The following is a 17,000-nucleotide window of genomic DNA, read 5'->3' on the forward strand; positions in this document are numbered from 1 at the left end:
AATGTTATTTACATATGAAATAAATAGTTAGTAGGCACAAAAAAGTTTCTTAAAAAAAAATATAAACATGTGGATCAATTTTTTTTATTTGAAAAATCTCAAATCATATTTTCTTTTAGAGAATTGGAATCGCACATCCAAACGGTAATTTCATCTCATGATTTCATTTGCTATATGAAATTAAATGTCCAAATTCCTACTAAAAATAAACTTTTTATTTTTTATTTTTTCTTCAACTTCATCCCTTTTCTCTTTCTTCTCCACACGTCAAAAATCATCCTTAAATTATATGTCAAGCTTAAATTATATCCTTGAAATATTCTGTTTTGATAGATAACATCCTCTAAGTATTTTAAAGTTAACAATTTTCATATTTCTGTTAGGATTTGTAAAAACTAATGGATCATGCAAAAATCAAGTCATACCTTTGTATTTATTTTTCAGAGTTTTACCAAAAAAATTATCATGAATTTTTTTGATAATTGAATTTAACATTGTGCAAAATCTTTAAATTTAACAATTATTTTCATGTAATTGAATATTAAAAAAAGTATCAATTGAAATATATATATTATTTTTCAATTGAATCTGCTAGAAGCAATGTTTGTTGGAGACTTCCAATAAGGGAGAATGAAACAAACTCGAATTCTCAATACAAATACATAAGTATTATAGTCATTGATTACCAAATTACAATAGCAACACTAGAATTACAAGAAAAAGTACCAAAATATCAAGTAACTAGAGATAAGAGATAAGCATGGGGATGAGAAGTTTAGATTCTAGAAAGAGATGAGAGGAACAAATAGTTTCTTAATAATACGCATACCCCTTGTGTCTAATCCGTAATCCTATTTAATTGATTGATAATTGGGTCTGGATCCCAGATAAAAACTCTCTAGTATTTTACTCGGCCCAATAGTCTCATCTAAATCAGCCATATTCACGACTTCTGACACATAAGCCTACAAAGTCTACTTGATTCACAACAGAGAATGAAACTTGAATACAAGACATAATCAGTATTTTGATCACCTCAATATCAAATTGCCTCAAAAAAAATTGATCTAACTACAATTTGACTTTGAAAAAGATGAAGATAGTAAAGCTCCATCTTATTTCCCTTTGTAAATGAGAAAAAAAACATATCATGTATCCTCACACCTTCTTAATATTAATTTTTTTTATTTCAGCAAGTAATGCTATTTAAGATTTTAATATATTTTTTTCATGAACTTTTTATAATCAGTAATAAAACTATGTAGAAAAACTTTTATTGATAGTCAGGTGAACTCCACATGTTCTTTTTTAGCTTGGACATGTTTGGTAAAAAAATACTCATTTAAAGAAAATAAAAAATAATTTTACCAACTTACTCCTAATAAAGAAAAACTAATTAATTGTTTGTGATTATGTAAACAAAACAATTTTGAAAGAAAAAGGCCAATTCTTTCTTGAAACCATAATACACCTCTTATTTCTAAATAAAATGACCAAAAAAAAACATCACTTATTTTAAAAAACGATGGCCTAAAATTTAGGGCAAGAGACAAAGGGAACTTTTTGTTTGCGACCTCAAAAAGGGGTTCACGAGCCAAGCATCCAACATGTGTGATTTTTCTAAGCAGACAAACAGAATATTTATTTTGTTATTTTCGTTATAATCTTTTACGTCTATAGAACAAGAATACAAAATAAAGAATAATATTTTGTCTTGTAAAATTTAGTAAAGAACTATTTAATTGCATATGATAAATAGTAATTGGTACAAACATGATTGTTCATGTTAAATTTGGTGAGGCAGCACTACACATGTTCAAGAATTGTGTCTAATGTAGTAGCTAATTTTTATCGTCATGATTCTAGTGTGTACAGATTGGTTGAACCTAATTAAAAAAATATTGAAAGAAGGAATAAATAAAATGAAATGAAAAGAGGGAAAGCAAGAAAATTGCCGTTACTGTAAATTGAATCTTTTTGGACGTTAATTAACTTTTCTATCAATTCTCTCATATAGTTATCAGTATGGTTGTGCATTTGTTTTTTTGGTTTGATTTTATATTATTTGGTTTGGATTTTTGATTTTGAAGAAGTATAGCCTAATCTAAATTAAAATAAATTTGGTTTAGTTTGAATTTTCTCTTTTTGGTTTGGATTCGGTATGGTTAATCGGTTATGTCAATAATTAGAAATATAACAAAAGTACTTGCAATTTAAAATATATATATATATATATATATATATAGATATAATTCGGTTTTTTCGATTTTAAAAAACCAAACAAATTAAATTATTAATCCAAAACCAAACCAAGAGTCCAAAAAATCAATCCAAATTAAAATTTGGCTTGATTTGATTTGATTTTTTAATTTAATTCAAATAGGAATCGAGTCGTATGTCTTATTTATTTGTGAACAACTCTTGGTACTCAATTTTCTTTACTATTATTCTTTTTTTATTTAATAAGTAGAATAAATCATCAAAATAAACTCTCTGAAATTGGACAAGACTAATTATATAATAAACGGAAAAGGGTTAAAATTATAAAATAGATCACTTATATTCATTGTTACATTTTGGGAGAAAAAATGTCCCTGTTGTTATCCTAAGAGACCACATATACCATCAAGAGTTAACACCCCATAATTTTATTGACTTGACAAGCCACGTGAGACTAATTTTTCCACCTAAGTATTGTCAACTAGGATTCGCTACAAAAGAACTAGACCTTTAGCAGCGACAATAGTCGGCACAAAAGGCCAAAAAATCGTCACTAAAAATTTTTAACATTAAATTCTAATTTTGTGTTTTTTTCTTCATTGTTTTTAAAAAATAAAAATGATATTGATTAATTAAGAGTTTGAAGACAATCTATGTTTTACTTTTATGTTACATGTAAATGTATAAAATGTAAAATGATGCATTATATAGTGGAGATGTGAATTGAGAAGTAATTTTCATGATTTTTCGTAATAATATTGCATGTTTTTAATATTGATATTGCAAATTATTTATTTTAGAAAATTAGGTTGCAACTCAAAATTAATTATCATATTTTTTTATTTTGAAAAAATAGGTTTTACTAGCGAATGGTTACGTTGTTGGAGCCTTAGTCGTCACTAAAAAAACACTCATAACCTTTAGTGGCAATATTTTGGGGTTTTGTGGCAACTTTGTCGCCACTAAAGGTCAAGTTCTTTTGTAGTGAATCTTAGTTGGCAACGCTTAGGTGAAGTGATTAGTCCCATGTGGCATGCCACGTTACTAAAAAATTGGGGTGTTAACTCTTGAGGGTATTTGTAGTCTCCTAGGATAACGGCGTGGATATTTTTTATTCCAAAATATAGTGAAGGGTATAAATAATCTATTTCGCATAATTTAGGGGCAATTTTGATCCTTTCCGTATAATAAATATAATTGTGAAAGTGATAGCTTGTTAGCAGCTATGTCCATATGGGATTGATAAACCCGACTGTATAAACAATCACTTGTTACTTGCGGCTAAGTACACTTGTTTGTGTGCGGGAAGAACAACCATTTTTTGGTGCTTTTACAAGGACTTAAATAATTGACAAGTTAGATTTTTTATTTTGTGTGATTTTGAGGTTTGGTGGATATATTTTTGCAGCCAAGATATTAAGGAGTTTATAGGGTCTTTCAGAATTGAAATTGGATAAGTAGAACTCATGAAATTAATTTTGGCGTGAAACTAAAGATATATGCAAGGACGGCTCAACATAATTTGAGGTCTAAAGCGAAATTTTTGTTAGAGGCCTAAAATCTAAATGAACGTTATCTGTATTTATTTATTTTTCTAAATTTCTAGATGTAAATTACTACTTAATATCTTTAAACAAAATTTATTTCTAAATACTTTTTTATTGAAACAATTACTATATAAATTATTAACATAATTTTATATGTAATAAGTTAATAAACTTTAAAGATAAATGAGGGCCTAAGGCCAATGCTTTAAATTTTGAAGGCAAGAACCGGCCCGGGATGTATGTTGGGATGTAGGCTTAAAACCTCAACTTTCTCCAATCAAATCATATGTATTGTGTTATAAATTGAAGTAATCATTTGAAATCGTAAATATAATAGTTATAATCTTATCCTCTATTTTGATACGAGAAAAATGTTGGAAAAATCTCCCAATTTGAGCTTCCTAGCTCCCAACAAACGATTTTAATAAATGAAACAAACCCGAATTCTCAATACAAATACATAAGTATTATAGTCATTGATTACGAAATTACAATAGCAACACTAGAATTACAAGAAAAAGTACCGAAATATCAAGTAACTAGAGATAAGAGATAAGAATGGGGATGAGAAGTTTAGATTCTAGAAAGAGATGAGAGGGATAAATAGTTTCTAAATAATACGCATAACCCTTATATCTAATCCCTAATCCTATTTAATTGATTGATAATTGGGTCTGGATCCCAAATAAAAACTCTCTAGTATTTTACTCGGCCCAATAATCCCATCGAAATCAGCCCCATTCACGACTTCTGACACATAAGCCCGTACAAAGTCTACTTGATTCACAACAGAGAATGAAACTTGAATACAAGACATAATCAATATTTTGATCACCTCAATATCAAATTGCCTCAAAAAAAATTTTGATCGAACTACAATTTGGCTTTGAAAAAGAAGAAGATAGTAAAGCTCCATCTTATTTCCCTTTGTAAATGAGAAAAAAAACATATCATGTATCCTCACACCTTCTTAATATTAATTTTTTATGGTTTCAGCAAGTAATGCTATCTAAGATTTTAATATATTTTTTTCGTAAACTTTTTATAATCAGTAATAAAACTATGTAGAAAAACTTTTATTGATAGTCAGGTAAACTCCACAAGTTCTTTTTTAGCTTGGACACATTCAGTAAAAAAATACTCATTTAAAGAAAATAAAAAATAATTTTACCAACTTACTCCTAATAAAGAAAAACTAATTAATTGTTAGTGATTATGTAAACAAAACAATTTTGAAAGAAAAAGGCCAATTCTTTCTTGAAACCATAATACACCTCTTATTTCTAAATAAAATGACAAAAAAAAAAAAAACATCACTTATTTTAAAAAACAATGGTCTAAAATTTAGGGCAAGAGACAAAGGGAACTTTTTGTTTGTGACCTCAAAAAGGGTTCACGAGCCAAGCAACCAACATGTGTGATTTTTCTAAGCAGACAAACAGAATATTTATCTTGTTATTTTCGTTATAATCTTTACGTCTATAGAACAAGAATACAAAATAAAGAATAATATTTTGTCTTGTAAAATTTAGTAAAGAACTATTTAATTGCATATGATAAATAGTAATTGGTACAAACATGATTGTTCATGTTAAATTTGGTGAGGCAGCACTACACATGTTCAAGAATTGTGTCTAATGTAGTAGTTAATTTTTATCGTCATGTTTCTAGTGTGTATAGATTGGTTGAACCTAATAAAAAAAAATTGAAAGAGGGAATAAATAAAATGAAATGAAAAGAGGGAAAGCAAGAAAATTGCCGTTACTGTAATAATAATACATAATATAGGGGGCAGCTGATTGAATCTTTTTGGACGTTAATTAACTTTTCTATCAATTCTCTCATATAGTTGTCGGTAGGGGTGTACATTTGTTTTTTTGGTTTGATTTTAAATTATTTGGTTTGAATTTTTAATTTTTGATTTTGAATTTCATAAATATATTTTAAAATATAAATCACAAGTAAAACGCAAAACTGAATACTTAAAAGTATATCAATTATAATTCCAAACAACAGAAAATAAACTAAATAATACAGAAAATAACTAAAAAGGAANATATATATTTTTTTTTATATATATAATTCGATTTTTTCGATTTTAAAAAATCAGACAAATTAAATTATTAATCCAAAACCAAACCAAGAGTCCAAAAAATCAATCCAAGTTAGAATTTGGCTTGATTTGATTTGATTTTTCGGTTTAATTCAAATAGGTATCGAGTCGTATATCTTACTTAGTTGTGAACAACTCTTGGTACTCAATTTTCTTTACTATTATTCTTTTTTTATTTAATAAGTAGAATAAATCATCAAAATAAACTCTCTGAAATTGGACAAGGATAATTATATAATAAACGGAAAAGGGTTAAAATTGTAAAATAGACCACTTATATCCATCGTTATATTTTGGGAGAAAAAACGCCCCTGTTGTTATTCTAAGAGACCACATATACCATCAAGAGTTAACACCCCATATTTTCATTGACTTGGCAAGCCACGTGGGACTAATTTTTCCACCTAAGCAGTGTCAACTAGGATTCGCTACAAAAGAACTAGACCTTTAGCAGCGACAATAGTCGGCACAAAAGCCCAAAAAATCGTCACTAAAAATTTTTAACATTAAATTCTAATTTTGTGTTTTTTTCTCCATTGTTTTTAAAAAATAAAAATGATATCGATTAAGTAAGAGTTTGAAGACAATGTATGTTTTACTTTTATGTTACATGTAAATGTATAAAATGTAAAATGATGCATTATATAATGGAGATGTGAATCGAGAAGTAATTTTTATGATTTTTCGTTATAATATTGGATGTTTTTAATATTGATATTGCAAGTTATTTATTTTAGAAAATTAGGTTGCAACTGAAAATTAATTATCATATTTTTTTGTTGAAAAAAAATAAGTTTTACTAGCGAATGGTTACAATATTGGAGCCTTAGTCATCATTAAAAAACACTCATAACCTTTAGTGGCAATATTTGGAGTTTTGTGGCAACTTTGTCGCCACTAAAGTTCAAGTTCTTTTGTAGTGAATCTTAGATTGGCAAAGCTTAGGTGAAGTGATTAGTCCCATGTAGCAATGTCACGTCACTAAAAAATCGGGGTATTAACTCTTGAGGGTATTTGTGGTCTCCTAGAATAGCGGCGTGGATATTTTTTATCCCAAAATATAGTGAAGAATATAAATAATCTTTTTTGCATAATTTAGGGGCAATTTTAATCCTTTTCCGTATAATAAATATAATTGTGAAAGTGATAGCTTGTTAGCAGCTATGTCCATATGGGATTGATAAACCCGATTGTATAAACAATCACTTGTTACCTGCGGCTAAGTACACTTGTTTGTGTGCGGGAAGAACAACAAATTTTTGGTGCTTTTACAAGGACTTAAATAATTCACAAGTTAGATTTTTTATATTGTGTGATTTTGAGGTTTGGTGTGTTAGATTTTATTTACGCTAAATTTCTTACCATAAATAGGTTTTCCTTTTAGGAAAATGTTTTGGATTGACTAATACTTTTTCTCGTAGGAAAAGGATTAGGACTCAATAAATAGAGGCATGTTCCTTCTAACTTAATCAGCATTCACAATGTAGTCTTAAAGGCTTTGAGAGTTTTGATTAGGGGGGAAATTTATGGGTCACAAGCTTGATACGTTATCACTTGTGTGAACCTCCCATGTATTCCGAGTGAATTGGTTGAGGTTGTTTCTCTCTGTATTTTGTACTCTCATATTTATAGTGGATTGCTCATCTCCTTTGTGGACGTAGGTCGATTGACCAAACCACGTTAAATCTTTGTGTCTTTTAGTATATTTCTCGTTGTCTTCTTACTCATGGTCTTTCGAAGTTTGGTTTGCTAGCTTCCGCGTTTACACCTGCTTATTTCCGCTCCTAACAAGTGGTATCAAAGTCAGATTCAATGATGGAGTCAGGTTTAGTGGTTCGATTATCGATGATTGAACCAGAGTTAGAAAAAAGTGTTCATCTTGACGGGTGTAGTTCTAGCCGCAACCTTTTTGACAGTAATGAAGATTTTGTTGGATAAATTGTTTCAGAGAGGTTCTCTGTATTGAGACATAAGTTTTGCAAAGGAGATTATTGAGAGGAGAAGCATGTTGTTGAAGATTAAGTAAAGAAGATGGACAAATTTATTTTATCAGAAATTCAGGCCAAGGGGGTGATTTGTTAGGTTTTATTTCCCCTAAATTTCTTACTATAAATAGGTTTTCCTTTTAGGAAAAGGTTTTGGATTGACTAATACTTTTTCTCGTAGGAAAAGGTTTAGGACTCTATAAATAGAGGCATGTTCCTTCTAACTTAATCAGCATTCACAATGTAGTCTTAAAGGCTTTGAGAGTTTTGATTAGGGGGGAAATTTATGGGTCACAAGCTTGATACGTTATCACTTGTGTGAACCTCCCATGTATTCCGAGTGAATTGGTTGAGGTTGTTTCTCTCTGTATTTTGTACTCTCATATTTATAGTGGATTGCTCATCTCCTTTGTGGACGTAGGTCGATTGACCAAACCACGTTAAATCTTTGTGTCTTTTAGTATATTTCTCGTTGTCTTCTTACTCGTGGTCTGTCGAAGTTTGGTTTGCTAGCTTCCGCGTTTACGCCTGCTTATTTTTGCTCCTAACAAGTGGTATCAAAGTCAGATTCAATGATGGAGTCAGGTTTAGTGGTTCGATTATCGATGATTGAACCAGAGTTAGAAAAAAGTGTTCATCTTGACGGGTGTAGTTCTAGCCGCAACCTTTTTGACAGTAATGAAGATTTTGTTGGAGAAATTGTTTCAGAGAGGTTCTCTGTGTTGAGACATAAGTTTTGCAAAGGAGATTATTGAGAGGAGAAGCATGTTGTTGAAGATTAAGTAAAGAAGATGGACAAATTTATTTTATCAGAAATTCAGGCCAAGGGGGTGATTAGTTAGGTTTTATTTGCCCTAAATTTCTTACTATAAATAGGTTTTCCTTTTAGGAAAAGGTTTTGGATTGACTAATACTTTTTCTCGTAGAAAAAGGTTTAGGACTCTATAAATAAAGGCATGTCCTTCTAACTTAATCAGCATTCACAATGTAGTCTTAAAGGCTTTGAGAGTTTTGGTTAGGGGGAGAATTTATGGGTCACAAGCTTGATACGTTATCACTTGTGTGAACCTCCCATGTATTCCGAGTGAATTGGTTGAGGTTGTTTCTCTCTGTATTTTGTACTCTCATATTTATAGTGGATTGCTTATCTCCTTTGTGGACGTAGGTCGATTGACCGAACTGTTAGGACCGAAAATAAGCAGGTGTGAACGCGGAAGCTAGCAGAGCAAACCTCGAAAGATCACGAGTAAGAAGACAACGAGAAATATACCAAAAGACACAAAGATTTAACGTGGTTCGGTCAATCGACCTACGTCCACAAAGGAGATGAGCAATCCACTATAAATATGAGAGTACAAAATACAGAGGGAAACAACCTCAACCAATTCACTCGGAATACATGGGAGGTTCACACAAGTGATAACGTATCAAGCTTGTGACCCATAAATTCTCCCCCTAACCAAAACTCTCAAAGCCCTTAAGACTACATTGTGAATGCTGATTAAGTTAGAAGGAACATGCCTCTATTTATAGAGTCCTAAACCTTTTCCTACAAGAAAAGGATTAGTCAATCCAAAACCTTTTCCTAAAAGGAAAACCTATTTATGGTAAGAAATTTAGGGCAAATAAAACCCAACAAATCTCCCCCTTGGCCTGAATTTCTGACAAAATAAATTTGTCCACCTTCTTCACTTAATCTTCAACAACTTGCTTCTCCTCTCCATAATCTCCTTTGCAAAATTTATGTCTCAACACAGAGAACCTCTCTGAAACAATTTCTCCAACAAAATCTTCATTACTGTCAAAAAGGTTGCGGCTAGAACTACACCCGTCAAGATGAACACCTCTTTCTAACCTGGTTCAATCATCGATTATCGAACCACTAAACCTGACTCCATCATTGAATCTGGCTCTGATACCACTTGTTAGGACCGAAAATAAGCAGGTGTAAACGCGGAAGCTAGCAAAGCAAACCTCGAAAGACCACGAGTAAGAAGACAACGAGAAATATACCAAAAGACACAAAGATTTAACGTGGTTCGGTCAATCGACCTACGTCCACAAAGGAGATGAGCAATTCACTATAAATATGAGAGTACAAAATACAGAGGGAAACAACCTCAACCAATTCACTCGGAATACATGGGAGGTTCACACAAGTGATAACGTATCAAGCTTGTGACCCATAAATTCTCCCCCTAACCAAAACTCTCAAAGCCCTTAAGACTACATTGTGAATGCTGATTAAGTTAGAAGGAACATACCTCTATTTATAGAGTCCTAAACCTTTTCCTACAAGAAAAGGATTAGTCAATCCAAAACCTTTTCCTAAAAGGAAAACCTATTTATGGTAAGAAATTTAGGGCAAATAAAACCCAACAAATCTCCCCCTTGGCCTGAATTTCTGACAAAATAAATTTGTCCACCTTCTTCACTTAATCTTCAACAACTTGCTTCTCCTCTCCATAATCTCCTTTGCAAAATTTATGTCTCAACACAGAGAACCTCTCTGAAACAATTTCTCCAACAAAATCTTCATTACTGTCAAAAAGGTTGCGGCTAGAACTACAACCGCCAAGATGAACACCTCTTTCTAACCTGGTTCAATCATCGATTATCGAACCACTAAACCTGACTCCATCATTGAATCTGGCTCTGATACCACTTGTTAGGACCGAAAATAAGCAGGTGTAAACGCGGAAGCTAGCAATGCAAACCTCGAAAGACCACGAGTAAGAAGACAACGAGAAATATACCAAAAGACACAAAGATTTAACGTGGTTCGGTCAATCGACCTACGTCCACAAAGGAGATGAGCAATCCACTATAAATATGAGAGTACAAAATACAGAGGGAAACAACCTCAACCAATTCACTCGGAATACATGGGAGGTTCACACAAGTGATAACGTATCAAGCTTGTGACCCACAAATTCTCCCTCTAACCAAAACTCTCAAAATCCTTAAGACTACATTGTGAATGCTGATTAAGTTAGAAGGAACAAGCCTCTATTTATAGAGTCCTAAACCTTTTCCTACAAGAAAAGGATTAGTCAATTCAAAACCTTTTCCTACAAGGAAAACCTATTTATGGTAAGAAATTTAGGGCAAATAAAACCCAACACGAACCACGTTAAATCTTTGTGTCTTTTGGTATATTTTTCGTTGTCTTCTTACTCGTGGTCTTTCGAGGTTTGCTTTGCTAGCTTCCGCGTTTACACCTGCTTATTTCCGATCCTAACGTGGTGGATATATTTTTGCAGCCAAGATATTAAGGAGTTTATAGGGTCTTTCAGAATTGAAATGGGATAAGTAGAACTCATGAAATTAATTTGGGCGTGAAATTAAAGATATATGCAGGGGCGGCTCAATATAATTCGAGGCCTACAGCGAAATTTTTATTAGAGGCCTAACATCTAAATGAACGTTATCTGTATTTATTTATTTTTCTAAATTTCAAAATGTAAATTACTACTTTATATCTTTAAACAAAATTTATTTCTAAATACTTTTTTATTGAGACAATTACTATATAAATTATTAACATAATTTTATAAGTAATAAGTTAATAAACTTTAAAGATAAATGAGGGCCTAAGGCCAATGCCTTAAATTTTGAAGGCAAGAACCGGCCCTGGATATATGTTGGGATGTAGGGCTTAAAACCTCAACTTTCTCCAATCAAATCATATGTATTGTGTTATAAATTGAAGTGATTATATAAAATCGTAAATACAATAGTTGTTATCTTATCCTCTATTTTGATACGAGAAAAATGTTGCAAAAATCTCCCAATTTGAGCTTCCTAGCTCCCAACAAACGATTTTAATAAATGGTGCAAAGTCAATTTCAATACATGAGGATTTTCGCATTTGCAACCTTCCCTTTACATTATTTTTATCATCTTGATGTTTTAACTTAAAGGAAATGAATTTAATTAGTCTAAATTCATTTATAATTGACTTTTTCTAACAAATTTTACTATTAATCGAAATAAAGATTTTTCGATTAAACATCAATTAGTCATGGCCAAAGACCTTGTAATCGTTGAAGACAAGGTAAACAAGATTCTATGAACAATAATAGAATTATTTTTTGTTCTTTTAAGGATAGGATTAAGACTTTGACCAATAACTTTATGACTCAACTGATCATATTGATGTAGAAACTTCAAATTTTTATGTCCACATTTACCTTAGAGTAAAGATGAGCACTAATGTTAACAAGTGGCCGTAAATTATTAGTCAACGATAAAAGCTACTTTTGATTTACTTTTCACTTTCTCTTAGGGGTCATTCTTATTAGGATTTGCAGTTTTCAATCTTATTTAGTAACTACATAATTGTATTTTAATTCAAAAAGTATTTTTGGTACAATGAAAAAAATCTCTTTTTTATATACTCTTTTGTTGAAGAAAAAATTTAAACTTCTGCAAATTAAATATTAACTCTTTTCATTAAATTAAATATTAACTTTTTTCATTAGTACAAAATAACATCCATATGTTTTGTCAACTAGAGCATTTTGCTTAAAGGAAAATATTATTCTCTCTATAATTTTAATATTTTTTTAGATTAGTTTTTCATATTTAAGTCATGAATTGACAAAATTCATATCATAAACTATTTTTTATATTGTTTTATCGTCTGATTTATTATTGACATATCGACGACTCAAAAAAGATAGAAAACTTGTTTCAGATCAAGTTGCAAACAATTTCAGAACAATAAATATTTTTCTAAAATATTATATGTGGAGATAAAATTTCAGTCATATTTTTGTTATAGCATCTTAAAAAATAAAATACTTGAAAATTATTTTTAATCCATAATGATTTAAACATTATTCTTTAATCTTGATAATCAATAACGATGAAAATTATGTGAAGAATAAAGATTAAAAATATTTTATCGTAAAAAAAATTGTTCAAAATTGTCTTGAATTTTCTACCTTATTTGGATTCTAATTGTGTTTTAAAACCAAAAGATTCTCTAGGTAAAAAAGAAATTCTTAATGGAAAAGAACATTTTATATCTATCCTTTTTCTTTTTTATGAAGAAGGAAAAGTTCGAAGTTCGATAAATTGAATATCAATTTTTCTGGTAATACGTAATACGATTTCTATCTCATTAAACCAAAAAAAAAAAAGAGTCATTTAAAGAGATTTAGTTAGGAAGAGATCGTTCTCTCTATAGTCATAATATTTTATTTTATGGAAAATGTACAAGTATCCCTTAGACTATGACTGAAATTCAGACACACCATAACTAAACTAAGGTCCTATTAACTCTGAACTTATTTTTTTTGTATTTTGTGCATCTTTTGTCTTACGTGGCACACTCTGTGACTCCACGCAATTGAGGCGCATGAAAGATATTTGGATGCCATGTAAGGCAAAAAGATGCACAAAATTACCAAAAAAAATAAGTTCAGCGGTAATAGAAACTTAGTTTAGTTAAGGTGTGTCTTTAGGATTTCGATCATAATCTAGGGAGTACTTATGCATTTTTCCTTTATTTTATGTTAACTTTTCATATGTACGTACGTCATAAATTAACGCATGCTATAATTTGCAATTATTAACTTTCGCATAATATTCTGTTATTTCGATTCCAAGAATTTCTCTAGTCTCAGCTCTTGTTTGCCATAGTTTTTGAGGTTGAACATTGATATTTTAAGTTTTTGAAATTATGATAACTTAAGATTATATTTGAACATGCATTAACTTGGAAAATAAAATTTGTCAATGAGTGAAATTTTTCGGTGATCAATTTTCGGATATTTGAACATCATATTTTAAAAAAATTGGTCCAAAATATTGCCAAATGTTGAACTGAATGAATTTTTATTTATTTCATACTCTATTTAGAAGAATAAAAAACAAAGTCTATGTCAAAGGCTAAAAAGGGGGGTTGTTTTATTAAAGTTATTAAAAAGAAATACTAAAGTTAGGCTAAATGGCATCAAATTCAGCCCCGTAAATTCAGAAGGCATTGTCTAGTAATCATGTAAGTGCACGTCTTTCAAGCAATTAAAAATTAATTAATGTAAAGAGGAAAGTGATTAGGAATTTGCAAAAGTAAAAGATTTTTTTTTATACATGATAATTAAACTAGCCTTTAGTAGTCTAACTAAACCATTAAAAATAAAATAATGCAATAGCACTAGGACCACTACAAGCACCACCTCAAGTGAACAAATATTTCCCCTTCTTCTAATCTTAGTAAAAATAATTGTAAGAGAATTTTAATCCCAATTATAATGGAAGCTTGTTCAATGTAAGGCTATTGCCAAAAGATTGATAAAAGAAAAAAAAAGATAAAAGATAAAACAATTTGGTTTTATTAATTTTGGATTAACAAGTGCCAAGTTTAATTAGATTTGCAAGGTTAGACTAAGAGCAAAACAAAAATTAATATATTAAATAACTCTATAAAATCTACATATATATTGTATCTACTTTGAACTTCACAAACGACTAAAAGAACTTCGAGTTATGTGTCAATATCAAATTATTCGAGTCTTAAAATAAAATAAGACAACCATAAAATGAGCATATTATTATGGCATTATATTATACTAGGAAGAAAATAAATATTTTTGTAGCTTTGTGAACTGTGTCTAATAGTTTTGTTGGGACCTTAAATATGTGTTAATAAATTTATTCTATTTAATTATTGATTATTGAATTTGGATCTTGTAAATCAAATCCATTGTAGCTAAATTCTTATCTCGAAATCATAAAATACAATTCTTAAATCCTCGGCTATAATACTACTATTTCCTTTCTTCTAATTTTTTTTTCCGGATAATCTTAATTTACCTTTTTTCTTTTTGCACAAATATATTTGATTTGTTCTTGAATAAATAAAAAATTATACTATATACTATTAATTCCTTCCTTGTATTTTCTTCAAATAATCTTAAGATATCTTCTTTATGGACACAAGTATTTTGAATTTATGCAATTATTATTTTCTTTCCCTCAAAGTTAAGTTCCTCTTCAATAAATAAACTCAAAAGGATTTTACTATTAAGATCCAAATAATTGTAGTCAATTTAAAAAAAGAAAAGCAAAAATACCTTTCTTCAAAATAAAAGGGTAACAATCATTTTGTCCAAAATAATAGAATTCCAAATATACCCTCAATATTTTAATCATCTTTATTCCTCATTATACCACCACCCCATATAATTCAATAATTCCACACGCGCCACCGCAAGTGCGTATATATACAACTCTTTTTAAATCTAAAAACACTAAACAGCTAATATTATTTACAAAAAAAAAAACAAAAAAAACTATAATCTTTACATTAAAACTCCGTTAGTGAAACGTTATTTGTCCACTCATCATGTGAAGGTGACCATAACGGTGACGGTGGTGCCTTCAGTTTCTGAAAATACTCCGTTATAGTAATCCCCCCTTTCTTCACTTCTTCCGTTACATCTCTTAACGGCAAAAACGGCGGACGTGCAACTTCCGTTAACCTATCCCATTTCATCCCTCGAAAAAACTCATGTTCCTTTATCTCCGACGCGCCTCTCCGGTAACCCAACCGGCGCGTGGGATCTTTCTCGAGCAATTTTCCGATCAAATCGGCTAAATCGTTTTTCTTCCCGATGAACTCCGGCTCCATCATCAATATTCTCCTGAACGTTTCCTTTCTATTTTTCCCTTTAAACGGCGTCGTTCCATATAACATTTCGTAACACAAAATACCAAGCGCCCACCAATCCACTGAAAATTCATGACCTTCTCCACGTATGATTTCTGGTGCTACGTATTCTTCTGTACCAACAAATGAATTTGAACGTTCGTAAAACGAACTACGATTCCTTCTGCTCACTGGAGATACTCTTGCACTTTTCACTTTCCTTAACCCATTTCTGGCATTAGATTTGCACTTAACCATGGATTTAGCGAATTTTCTGAATTTGAATGTTTGTGTCTGTGATTGCGTTGATAGATTATCGTTGTTTTCTGGATCTGAATAGAATTCGATATTCTTCTTCGGAGTTAAGGTTGTAGATAGATCGAAATCTGTTAAAGTAACATGACCAGATTGTTGAATAAGTACGTTTTCAGGTTTCAAATCTCGATAAGCAATGCCCAAAGTGTGTAGATATTCAAGTGCAAGTACAATTTCAGCTAAGTAAAAACGGATAGCAGAAGGTGAAAAAACGTGATCGCTTTGAGTGTAACGTAGGACGTTAAGGTCACCACCTGGGCAATAGGGGACAGCGTAACAAATAAAATCAGAGTTTTCAGTGAATCCTATGAGGGTAGGGAGGAAGGGATGTTGGAGACGGGAAAGTAGAGTGGTCTCCCATAGTGCACGACGTTGAATGGCATTAGAAGAAAAATTAGATTTATCAACAGCTTTCAGAGCAAATGGAGATAAAGCAGATGGATCATGGAAAATGTCGTGGACTAGAAAGACGGTTCCCATGGCGCCTTTACCTAATAGTTTGATGACTCTAAGATTGTTTAGAATCAAAGCAGATGATTTGATAGTATCCATTGAAGAGAAATGAAAGAAAGAGAGTGTGTATTATGTATAGATATAAGAAGAAGAGATTATTATTACTAGTGTTATATATAGAAAAGGAAGAGTGTACGTGCGTTTGGTTCTGGCGTTCGTGTGTGTGTGTTTAGGGGAAAATTTTTTTACAAGTTGTTGTTTTTTTAAAAAAATATTTGGTGTATATATGTACTCTATTTAACTAATTAAACAACTCATACAGTGTCATGTTTGGGGAGAAATGAATAATGATTATATGGATAGAAAGATATTTTTGTTCATTTCACTTAGTTTATTTCATCGGGGAAGAAAAGTTATAACAATACGAGAGAAGAGATTGAGACAACAAAAATATACTCATTAACTCTATAAGTGGGGTTTAGGAAAGATTTTGTTTTATAGTTTTAATTCCTACTATTTGAGATTATTTTTAATAAATTTAACTCAAATAAAATATAATAAAAAGCAAGAAGAAAAAAAGAATATGGTAAAAATATCAAATAACACGAATAAATAATACGATAATTGAAAGAAATGAATCTACTAATTATAGTAAAATCGAAGTTCAAGAAAGTAGGAGAAAAAGTAGACCATATATTGCGACTACCTAG

General features: G+C 30.6%; 1 protein-coding gene across 1 annotated transcript; it reads right to left on the reverse strand.

The window, feature by feature from the left end:
• Window positions 1-14,977: 14,977 nt before the first annotated feature.
• Window positions 14,978-16,480, reverse strand: LOC107003178 (serine/threonine-protein kinase UCN-like). Its single transcript, XM_015201459.2, has one exon. It carries the CDS (start codon window positions 16,387-16,389, stop codon window positions 15,181-15,183), a length of 1,209 nt encoding a protein of 402 aa, XP_015056945.1. The 5' UTR covers window positions 16,390-16,480; the 3' UTR covers window positions 14,978-15,180.
• Between the last annotated feature and the right edge of the window lie 520 nt (window positions 16,481-17,000).

Source organism: Solanum pennellii, chromosome 11, assembly GCF_001406875.1.
Source record: "Solanum pennellii chromosome 11, SPENNV200".
Classification (NCBI taxonomy): domain Eukaryota; kingdom Viridiplantae; phylum Streptophyta; class Magnoliopsida; order Solanales; family Solanaceae; genus Solanum; species Solanum pennellii.

Excerpts from the sequence above, each read along its gene's own strand:
- LOC107003178 (XM_015201459.2), bottom strand. The coding sequence starts at position 16,389 with ATGGATACTATCAAATCATCTGCTTTGATTCTAAACAATCTTAGAGTC.